This window comes from Myotis davidii, unplaced genomic scaffold, assembly GCF_000327345.1.
Source record: "Myotis davidii unplaced genomic scaffold, ASM32734v1 scaffold489, whole genome shotgun sequence".
NCBI classification, from domain to species: Eukaryota; Metazoa; Chordata; class Mammalia; order Chiroptera; family Vespertilionidae; genus Myotis; species Myotis davidii.
In genome coordinates, this window is record NW_006299708.1 from 254,652 (window position 1) to 267,301 (window position 12,650).

The window sequence follows — 12,650 nt, forward strand, 5'->3', positions numbered from 1 at the left end:
AGGATAGATGCAGCCACTATGGAGAACAGTATGGAGTTTCCTCAAAAAACTAAAAATGGAATTTCCATTTGATGCATTTCAACATAAATTGAAACAGCCATATACTTCTTCCTAATTACTTTAACATGCATATCATAACTACAATTGTATAGTTGTTCTTTTTTAATATAAATTTCATATTAAATGAGATGCACAAATCCTAAGGGTACATTTTCTTGATTTTGACAAACACTTGTGTAACCAAATTCTTACCAAGTTATAATCCCATAAATTTCCCTTATGTCCTTTCCTAGGTCCCCACCCCAACATCGACACTGACAACTATATTATAATGACTTTTGTCATATAAATTAATTCTACCTCTTCTAGAACTCCATATGGAGTCATACAGTATGTATTTTCTTTGCAAGGATTTTTTTCCCCACAGAATATTGTTTTTGAGATTCATTCATGTTATTGTGTTTATCAGTAGTTCTTTATTTTTATTATTATGTCTTTTATTTATAAATATACTGATGTTTCTTTATTCATTCTATGTTGATGGCCACAGGACTGTGTTGTTTTTTACTATTATGAGTAAAGTTGTTAAGACTAATCTTTTAAAAGTATTTTTATGGATATGTGCTTTCATTTTGCTTATGCAAATTTCTGAGAGTAGAATTATTGAATCATAAGATAGGTGTATGTTAGTTGTATAAGAAATTACTGGAGTTTTTTTCAAAATGTTGTACCATTTTAAACTCACACCAATATTGTATGCAAGTTTCAATTATTCCACATTCTCTCCAACATTTGGTGTTATAATTCTTTTCATTTTTGAATTTTGGTAGGTGTGTTGGTAATATATTTTGGTTTAGCTTGCTTTTCCCTAATGACTAAAGATGTTGAGCTCTTGCCGAAACCGGTTTGGCTCAGCGGCTAGAGCGTCGGCCTGCGGACTGAAAGGTCCCAGGTTTGATTCCGGTCAAGGGCATGTACCTGGGTTGCGGGCACATCCCCAGTAGGAGATGTGCAGGAGGCAGCTGATCGATGTCTCTCTCTCATCGATGTTTCTAACTCTCTATCTCTCTCCCTTCCTCTCTGTAAAAAATCAATAAAATATATTTAAAAAAAATAAAGATGTTGAGCTCTTTTAAATACACTGATTGATAATATGCAGATTCAAATATATTTCCTTTTTTAAAATATGAGTTGTTTTCTTTGTATTAAGCTGTAAGTTATCTTTATATATCTTGCATACTGGTCTTTTGTCATACTGGTTTATGAGTATTTTATCCCTATCTGACTTGCCTATTCATTTTCTTTTTTGGAAAAATTTTAAAAGAGTTTATTGAGCCAATCTGATGATATACGCCAGAGAATAAGCTCTCAAATGTTGCTGCCTATTCATTTTCTTACTAGTATACTAGAAGCCCGTTCCATGAAGATTCCCGCAATAGGCCTTCCTTCCCCTGGCTGCTGCCACTGGTTTTCCTCCAGCACCCAGGACTCAGGCCTTTGGTCTGGCTTGGCTTCTCCCCTCCAGCCGCAGTGAGGCTTTGCTTCTTGGCCACAGTGAGGCTTGCAAGCCTCTTCAGTCTTCAGTCTTCAGTCTTCAATCAGGTCGGAGCCTTCAGTCTTTGCTCCGCACCTGCGTATGCAAATTAACCGCCATGTTTGTTGGGTTAATTTGCATAGTGACTCTGATTGGCTGGTGAGCGTAGCAGAATGTCATCAATTTGCATGTTTCTCTTTTATTACTGTAGATTTTGATAATCAAAATAATTATTTTACTGATGTTTCATTTATCAGTTTCTTCTTATATGATAATTATTTACTATGTATTATCTAAGAAAACTTTCCCTGTCTCAAAGTTGCAAGGATATTATATATTTTAGTTTGTAAGTTTTATAGTTTTAACTTTATGTTTTGATTATTAACCATCTCAAATAATTTTTATTCAGTATCATTTGCTTAAAAGAACTCCCTCCCAATTAGAGTACTTTGGTATCAATGTCAAAGATCAAATGACTATATATGAGTTGGGTTTATTTCTGTGCTGCCAATTCTACTTAACTATTTTATTTTCCTTAAGTCAATATCCACATTTATATTACAATGGCTTTACAGTAAGACTGAATGCCAGGTAATGTAAGTCCTCCATTTGGTTCTTCTTTTTTTTTAATTTCTTTGGATATACTAGGTCCTTTGCTTTTAATCTTAGGGTAGTTTAATTTTTTATTTCCATTTTATGAGTAAAATTGACCATCTTTTCATGTGTTTAAAGGACATTTTTTTTTCTGATAAGCTGCTCATATCCTTTGCTCATTTCTCTATTGGTTTCTTATACCCTCTTGATTTTGATACACCTAATTATGTATAGGAATAGAATTGGCCTAGCTGTTGTGGCAATTGTTTATTCCTTTCTGGTTTACAAGGAATTGGACTCTACTGGCTAATATTTTGGCTCCCAGAGAATAATCTGTACAGATTAATGCTTCTGAAACATTTTGAATTGATTCCCATTAAAACAATAAGACAACATCACCCAACTTAACCATGGTAGATTCTGCCCCCCAAAGCCTCAAACTACCTCAGTACAAATTATCCTTAGATAAGTGCTCTGTCTGCTAGCAAACAATTCAGGTTAGCTATAAATGATAAGATTCAAAGTTATAGGTAATGTTTCCCACCAATTACTTCCCCCCAACTTAGACCTGTGACCATAAAAATTATAAATTGAGACATTCCAATCAATGAGCTATGTAGTAAGCAGTCTCTATGAAAATTACTCATCCACTGTATTTTGTTTATAAAAATGTCCTTGAGACAGGGGTTGGGAAGAAATAGGTTGAGGGCTATTTTAAACAACTTTTTAACAGCATTTGACTGATCTTGGAAAAGAAGTATAGGACCCTCATATCCTAATAGGAACCATTCTCAAATATTAAACCTCAGTATAATTCCTAAGGTTCTAGAAGAAAAAAGTATTTGGCATTTTCTGCCATGTATTGCCTTCATCCTCAAACATTTATTATATTCCTATTCTGTGCCAGGTACCACTTGAATCACTAGAAACACAAAGGCATAGACTCTGCTCTCAAATCTCAGAGACTGCTTTCTATTGTAATATAATTGAAATGGCATTACTATGAGAGTGGTTATTTCAATAATAACTTTTATGAATATGTATCACTAATGTTTTAGACCAATATACAACAGCCAAACCTCATCAAGCAGATAATAATAAAAGTTCACCTACCAGGCACACGTTATACCAGTGGCTGGCTATTAGAACTTAGTAACTAAACTATAGGAGAGATTTAGGCATGACTTTTAAAGTGACATAGTGATCAATAATTAATTAATTAGACTAATCCCCATAAAGAAAGAACTATATGAGAAAGACAATGTGCTTAAGATGAAACATTAGAATCAGATTAAATAAAAAAGAACAAATATGACTTTGGAAGAATTCTGTTTATTTTATTTTTAAATTAAATTTATTGGGGTGACATTGGTCGACATGATCATATATGTTTCAGGTGTGGATTTCTATATCACACCATGTGCCCACAACCCACATTCAAATATTCTCCTATCACCATATATTAAGACTCTCTTCTCCCCCGACCCCCTTCCCTCTAGAAACCACCACACTGTTGTGTTCACAAGTTTCAGTTTTATATCCCAGATGTTAGTGAAATCACATGGTTCTTAGCTTTTTCAGATGGACTTATTTCACTTAGCATAATATTCTCAAGGTCCATCCATGTTGTTGCAAATGGCAGTATTTCATTCTTTTTATGGCTGAGTAGTATTCCATTGTGTATATGTACCACATCTTCTTTATCCAGTCCTCTATCACAGGACACTTGGTTGTTTCCCTGTGATTAATGCTGCAATGAACATAAGGGGTGTATATATCTTTGCAAATACATAATGTTGAGGGTTTTTATTTGTATACTAGGGGCCTGGTGCATGAAATTTGTGCAGGGGAGGGTGTCCCTCAGCCCAGCCTGAACCCTCTCCAACCTGGGGTCCAGTGGGATCTGGCCTAAATGGGAAGTTGGACATCCCTCTCACAATCCAGGACTGCTGGCTACCAACCACTCACCTGCCTGCCTGGCTGATCACCCCCTGACTATTCCTCTGCCAGTCTAATCAATGCCTAACTGCTCCCCTGCCAGCCCAATTGCCCCTAACTGCCCTCCTCTGCCAGCCTGGTCACTCCTAACAACCCTCCCCTGCTGGCTTGGTCGCCCACAACTGCCATCCCCTGCTGGCCATCATGTGTTGACATGGGGGTGGCCTTCTTTGACCACATGGGGGCAGCCATCTTGTGTGTTGGAGTGATGGTCAATTTGCATATTACCTCTTTATTATATAGGCTACCCAGGAGAGAGATTGCAGGGCCATAAGGTAGTTCTAGTCTTAATTTTTTGAGAATTCACCAGACTGCTTTCCATAGTGGTTTTACCAGTCTACAGTTTGGTTTATAAATTACTTTTGTTCAGGTCCTCATCTAAGGTGCCTCAGTAAGCTTCATTAAGGAAGTGAAATTTGAACTGAATCTTTAATGAAGGATGTTCCAGGAAGCTGGAATAATGTACAAAAGTATCATTGTGTAAAATAGAATGATGTGTTTGGAAATATTGAAAGAAATAAAATATACCTTGAAAAATCTATAACATATCTAGAAATCAATGAAAATGTGCCTAATGTATTTGAGGGAATAAATAAAACTCTATAAGAAACATGAAAAAGAGTAAAATTAATTCAATTATAAATTATATATATGGATAAAAAGACTCAATGATGTCAACTCTCCCCAAGTTTGTCCATAAATATAATGTATTTTCAATGAAAATTAAAGTAGGAATATTTTGGAAGCACTTGGCATATCAGATTCTAAAACGTAATGATTATCAAACATATAATAAAACATATTACAAAATCATTGTAATTATAATATTGTGAACCAGTGCTGGAACAGACAAGTAGTAAATCAGTATATAATAGAGTTCAGAAACATACTCATGTATACACAGAAACTTGGTCTTTAACAGATATTGCATTATTATTCAATGGGGAAGGAGTAGGTTTTTTTAAAAGTTGGTAATTGAGTAAGTGGTCTCTACTAAATAAATACCAATGCACAATATATAAATAGAAATTAAAGTAGTAAATATTAAAAGCATTTTTTAAATTATGAGAAACTGGAGATAGATCGTTGTGGCAGTTTAAGATTATACAATTTTGGCAGCTCTCTTTTTAGAAATATGTTTTTATTGACTTTATTTTTTTAAATGTATTCTATTGATTTTTTACAGAGAGGAAGGGAGAGGGATAGAGAGTTAGCAACATCTATGAGAAAGAAACATTGATCAGCTGCCTCCTGCACACTCCTTACTGGGGATGTGACCCTTAGAACTATATTTAGATCTTTTTAAAGAAAGCTTCTGAAGCATTGTTATTATTTTTTAATCCTCACTCCAGAATATGTTTTTATTGATGTTAGAGATAGAGGAAGTAAGAGAGAGAAACATCGATGTGAGAGAGAAAAGTTAAGCAGTTGCCTCCAGTACACTCCCTGAGTGGCGACTGAACCTGCAACTTGGACATGTGCCCTGACCAGGAATCGAACCTGCGACTTTTTGGTGCATAGGGCGATGCTCAACCAACCCAACCGAGACACGCCAGCCATGGCTCGCATCTCTCTTTAGTAAAGGGGATATAAAATTACAGATAGAAAATTGAGATACTGTAATGCCCAATATCAGGTGGCCTTCAATCCGAATAGACTTTTTGTGCTCATTCAACTACCATGAGCCATACTTGCCATTGCCTTCATGTAGAAGGATACAAGGATAGGATTGACAGTGTTGTAGCAGGGCAATGAAAGGAGTTTCTCTTCAGCATAACTCCTCAACATTAACATTTATAGAACATTCCATCCAACAAGAGCAGAAAACACATTCTTTTTTAATGCACACAGAAAATTCACCATGATAGACCATAATCTGGGCCATTAAACAAACTTTGGCAAATTAAAAGTATTGAAATCATAGAGTAGATTCTCTTACCATTAACAGATTTAAGCAAGAAATCAGTAATAGAAAGCTATCTGTAAAAATCTTGACATATTTAGAAAATAACAAAAATAATTTTAAATAATTCATTGATCAGAAGGAAAGTATTTTGAATTGAATTAAAATGAAAAAAATCAAAATTTGTAGAATGCAGATCAAGAAGTGATTAAAAGAAAATTCATATATGAAAAAATTATTAGAGAAAAGAATAATCTCAAAAAAAGTATCTAACTTTTTCCCTTTAGAAATTAGAAAAGAAAAACAAAATAAAGAAGACAAGCAGAAGATAGAGCAAAATAACTATAAGTACAGATATCAGTGGAATTAAAAACTGAAAAACAATAGAAAAATTATGAGACCAAATGAAGTTCTTTGAAAAGATCAATAAGATGGATACACCTGTATACAGGCCAATCAAGAAAAAAGAGAAGAGACATATTACCAATATTAGGAATGAAAGACAGAATATTATTACAGACCTTACAGAAATTAAAGGAGTAACAATGCAGTATGACAAACAACTGCACACCCATAAATTTGACAACTTAGATGAAGTGGATGAATTTCTTGAAAAGTAAAAATTGCTGAAGTTCACTGAAGAATAAATAAGAATTCAGATATTTATTAAAGAAATTGAATTTGTAGATAAAATTATCCCAACAAAGAAAACTGCAGGTTCACTTGGCATCAGATAAAACTCTAGCAAACATTTAAAGAAGCAATAACACCAGTTACACACTATTTCTTTCCCCAAATAGAAGTGAATGGATTGCTTCCTAATCATTGTATGAGGCCAGCATTACCCTAATATCAAAAACATTTAAAGGGAAAAAACGCTATCGGCCAATGTCCCTCATGAACATAGATGTAAAAATCCTCAAGAAAATATTAGCAAAGAAAATCCAACAATATACTTTCACAATTTTATTTTTTACAAAGTTGCAAAGTCAATTTTAATAGAAAAGTAAGTATTTTCAATAAAGGGCACTAAATCAGTTGGGCAACTAATATGCAAAATAAAATTATATTTATTTCTTAAAGGTGACGTTGGACCAAATGGACAACCTGGGCCAATGGGACCTCCTGGGCTACCAGGAATAGGTATTCAGGGACCACCAGGGCCACCAGGGATTCCTGGACCAATAGGCCAACCTGGTAAGATTGAAGTAAATGTATATTTTGTAGTAGCACTGATTGTATAGATGTTTAGCTCTTCGAAATGTGTAACCTATGTAACAGTCTTTCTGAAAGAGATGCAAGAGGTAACATGTCTACTTATATAATTAATTAATCCATGATATTTTCCTCCCTGTTTATTTAAATTTTATCTATTAACTATAATGCTACTTTATAATTGCATATATTGTCACAGCATATAATTGTTGGGCTAGTTGGAGTCTTGGAATCACATACCTAAGGACGTCTAGTGCTGATTTTTCAGACCTGAGTAGCTAGATGTACCATATCAATAAACCTTGTTCTGTGGAACCTCTTTAACATTTCTTAACACATGACTAGAGTTAACACTCTGCTAAAATATTTTTTGGCATTCTCATTCTTTTTTAATAAAATAAGTTGAATTTTCTTGTCTTGTGCCCATAAATGATCAATCACTTTACAAGTGATAAGCACTCTAAACTATTTTTTTAAAAATCCTCAACTGAGGATATGCTTTTATTGATTTTTAGAGAGTGAGGAAGAGAGATAAACACCAATGTATGAGAAAAACATCAATAAGCTGCCTCCCATATACGTCCTGAAACGGGATTGAACCTGCAACCTAGGTATGTGCCCTGACTGAGAATCAAACCCACACACTTTTTGGTGTATGGACGATGCTCCAACCAACTGAGCCACCCAGCCAGGGCTAAACTCTTTTTATATAGATATGCAAAAAAGCTTTTGTCAGCTTGTAACCTACTGGAGAAACATTTGTGTGAGGATTTACAATGCATAAGCACTCTAAACTTACTTGAATTTGTGGATTCTGAGCTATCTGATGATGTGAATTCTTTTTATCTTAATCTAGGTAGGCACAGTCTTGGTTACTCTTGAGCCAAAATTATGTTATTGTAAAACACTGTAATAATTCATAAAATTAAAACAAATATGGAACATTTAATCATTACTTAATTCATTTGAACACTTCAGATGACAAACACACAGTTCATATGTACAGATATTGACTTTGAACAAAGGAAATATATTTTCTGACCTTAAATGGCAGTAGTTATTTTGTTAGCTATCATGCTAAAAATCTAGAAATACCAATAACAATATAAAAATCCTGGAAAGTAAAGATTACTTTTGTTTATGTCCAGTTTAAAATTTTTATTTTATGGCACAATGTAGCTTTCATATGGCCCCTAACATGTCACTACTCCAACCCCAGCACCAAGGCGAGGCTTGGGGTGGCTGGGTGCTGGCCCCCCTGTGGGCTGGGTCTCTGCTACTCTGATCCCAGCAGCCCCAGCGCCTCTGGGGCCATGGGGCTTGGGGTTGCTGGTGCCAGGCCCTCTGAAGGCTGTGTCTCTGCACCTCTGGCCCCAGCAGCCCCAGCGGCCCCAGCAGCCCCAGAGCCCCCATGGCTGCTGGGCTTGGAGCTGCTGGGTACCGGGCCTCCTTGAAGGCTTGTGTCTCTGCTCCTCCAATCCCAGTGCCAAGGTGGGGCTTGGGGCTGCTGGGTGCCGGCTCCCCTGTGGGCTGTGTCTCTGCTTCTCCATCCCAGTGGCAGTGCTGACCAAACAGGCCCAGAGGCCCTCCACCAGCAAGTTGGGGCAGAACGCCTGGGTGGCCACCAGGCTTCGCTCCACCAGGCCCAGGGCCATCAGGCTTCACTCTGCCACTTGGAGCCTATTTATGCAAATTAACCGCCATCTTTGTTGGGTTAATTTGCATACTTTCCTGATTGGCTGGTTAGTGTAGTGAAGGTAGGGTCAATTTACATGTTTGTCTATTATTAGGTAAGATGCTTACATTATCATCTTCTAATAGAAAACTTATTGGAAAGTGTTTTGTATTGTCATCTCTCCAGAGTGAAATGTTGCCATAATGCTTTTCAGAATTTTATTTTTACTTGTTTTCTGAGATTATTTAATTTTTACTATTTTTCATTCTCTTTTTCAAGGCAAGCTCTACAGTTTAATATGTGTTTATAAATAAAGGACCTGTTGAATATCAGTTCTTCATTTGACAGCAGTTAAATGAAGAAAAAATGCCAAGGGACAAAAAACAAAGTGCTTTTTCATTCCATGCAGAAATAGAAGTTTTGGATTCTTATTACTTGAGTTGGCCATTAGCTAGGAGATTACTGCTTTAATGAATCTTTCTAGAGGTCACTTAAATATACTCAGTTCCAAGTCCACAATTTGTTATAATGCTTGTCTAGTCTTGGGGAAAAATTATGTAGCTTAATGGCTCAAGTTCATCATGACTAATGTGAATCAAATAAATAAAGATTAATGTCATTTTCATAGATGAAGGAGAGTACATTACAGTTTTTAAATGCTAGTGACTATAAAACCCCTGGGTTTTGTGCTGTGTGTGTGTGTGTGTGTGTGTGTGTGTGTGTATTTTTGATAAATTTTCTCTCCTTCATTTTCTATATTCTGTTTTCACAGATAGCTCATGTTTTTGAAATTTTCCTTTTTTTCCATTAACTGGTTCCATTTACCTACCAATAAATTTAGAGTACTTATACAGCTCTAATGTACTTGACCTCCATAGATATATCCATATAATTCCTATTATTGTATAAGGAGATTCAGCAGAGCTTTTGAATTTATCTGACTTTCTTCATTCTGATTATACTAGAACTACTATTCATGGCCGTATTCATAGGACAAATCAATGTTTTTTAAAAGTACAGCACAGTATTTTTAATACAATAATAACAATAAATAAAGAAATCTTGCCTTGTACATGTAGTCATCCACTAATAATTATTGAGTTCTCTGTCCCTAACCTGTTAAAGTATAAAATCAAATTAATTTTTAAATTCTAACTCACCTGAGAAGCTTAAATTCCAAAATGATTATTCAAAGCAATAAAAGATCAAAGATAAGCAAAAGTGTAAAGCTGATCAACTTCAAAGAGTATTTATTACTTTTTGTGAATGTAAATATTTTATTGTGTCTCTTGGCAAATACCTTTGATTTATAGAATATGCTATATGAATATCTGACCTAATATCTAAAATAATTTTTTTACCCATTGCTAATATATGATAATAGCAAATCACTATCTAATAACTTATATTTGTAAACATTTTTATTCTAATCTTTATATGATTAGCTTTGTTTCCTAACCCAATGAATCTTTTGCAACTTGCTTCTTCTTTGGTTGCTCATCTTCTTTGGTTTCTGCTATAACATTCTACCTCTTGAACTTCAGGTCTACTGGATACTGTAGTTTTTTCTTAAAAGCCCTACCTTAAAACAAAAGCTTTAAACATAAATATCAAACAAGATTTCTCCAGATTTAAGTCTTTGGTTTCTTATAATTATTTTGTAGAAATGTTCTCTTGGAACATATTTCAAAGGGCAAATAGATATCTTGAAAACTCAGCTATTAAAATATTGGGAGGTTATCATATAACAATAAGCAATGATCTATATACTGCTATAATAGTGCTCATTATTAGGTATCTCATCATACTTCACAAATATAATAATATAAAATATCTCTCCCTGTTATAGTATTATACTATAAAATGGAAGCATTAGAACCATCACCAATGTGCAAATTAAAAGGAATTCTCTGATCTTCAAATTGAATTTTATTAGTTTAAGGACATACTGGTTTATGACATTAAACAGATCTTAAAATTTCAGCATCTTGATCTTTTGTAAAAATAATTATATATGAATTTTCAACAATAAAATTATATCTTACTGTTAAAGGGACACTTGGAATGGTCACCTGCTCAGCCCTTAGCTTCCAGTCAGTTATGGCATATTCCCATTTAACAGACAAGGACCAACATTGTCAAGTGACCAAGTCACATAGCTGATAGGTATTGGAGTGGGAACCCACACCATATTTGTAGTGTAATATTTTTCCTTTAACATATTCTTTTTAACTACGTTGGTGTTTTTGTTGTTGTTGTTGTTTTTTGGGGGTTTTTTGTTTGTTTGTTTGTCTTTGGGTTTTTTTGTAGCTCCATCTTCCAGAAAGTTACTAAGGCTATATATATATATTTTATATATATATTTCTTTACTGATTTCAGAGAGAAAGGGAGAAGGAGAGAGAGATAGAAACATCAATGATGAGAGAGAATCATTGATCAGCTGCCTCTTGCACACCCCTTATTGGGGTGTGTGCCCTTGGCTGAGATCAAACCTGGGACCTTTCAGTCCCCAGGCTGATGCTCTATCCACTGAGCCAAGCCGGCTAGGGCAGGCTATATATTTTTTAGTGTCATATATTTTTTTGTAAAATTCTGGCTGGAATACTGAGAAACAAAACAAAACAAAATATAAAAATAATTATTAAAACAGCATATACGAAGCCAAAATAAAGTCAAAGGGTGTGTGTAACTGACTTACTCAGTAATCACTTTTATGGATTATAGAAATACTAGTGGCCCAGTGCACGAGACTTGTACACATTGAAAGGGGATTGATTAAAGGAAATATTTTAATATTGCTATTTGCCCTTTCTCTATAATAGAAATGTCAGAGATAAAAGAAAATTAGTAAAATGTATATGAAAATATTCCTCCTCTCAGAGTCTGGAGTGCACCACAGGACCCAGAGTCAAGTCCCGCCCACCCACGTGCACCTAAAAATCGCACAAGACCCAGATCCAGCCAGCCCCACCCCCATTGGGCTACATCCAGACCTGATTGGTCCCACCCCTGTCAAGCCCTGCCAGGCGAGGTCACAGCCTCAGGTCCCCGGGCCTGGCGCCCGGCGGGGGGTGCAGCTTGAGGTCCCCTATCAAGCCCCACCAGGCCGGGGCCATGACCTGAGGTCCCCTGACCCAGAACCAGGGTGAGGGGCTTGGCCTGAGGTCCCCTGGCCTGGCACTGGGGCAGAGGGTGTGGTCTGAGGTCCTCCGTCGAGCCCCACTGGGCAAGGTGCATGGTCTGAGGTAACCTGTCAAGCCCTGCAAGGCAGGGGTGTGGCCCCGGGTCTCCCGGCCTGCCACCAGGGCAGGGAGTTTGGCCTCAGGTCCCCTGGCCTGGTGTCGTGGTGGGGGGCATGACCTGAGGTCCCCCATCAAGCCCTACCAGGCGGGGGGTGTACCTTGAGATCCCCTGTCAAGCCCTGCCGGGTTGATGGCGCAGCCTCAGGTCCCCTGACCTGGTGCTGGGGCAGGGGGCATGTCCTGAGGTCCCCCATCAAGCCCTGCTGTGTGGGGGGCACAGCCTGAGGTCCTCTGGCGTGACACCAGGGCAGGGGGAGTAGTCTGAGGTCCCCTTTCAAGCCCCATGGGGGTTTTGGGGTGGCACAGCCTCAGGTCCCTGCTGATTGCTCGTTAAGGTTCGTTACGGGAACTCAGCCTCCACTGTGGGTGCAGCCATCTTGTGTAACAGAATCCCTGCCTCAGCTGTGGGCACAGCCATCTTGACCCTT

The 12,650-nt window shown here is 36.8% G+C and overlaps 1 protein-coding gene across 1 annotated transcript in view; it reads left to right on the forward strand.

The window, feature by feature from the left end:
• Positions 1 to 12,650, forward strand: part of COL4A5 (collagen type IV alpha 5) — a 278,780-nt gene that overhangs the window by 193,181 nt on the left and 72,949 nt on the right. The window contains exon 30 of the mRNA XM_006775788.2: positions 7,113 to 7,226. Coding sequence (XP_006775851.1) covers positions 7,113 to 7,226 — 114 coding nt within the window. The remainder of the gene's footprint in view (positions 1 to 7,112; positions 7,227 to 12,650) is intronic.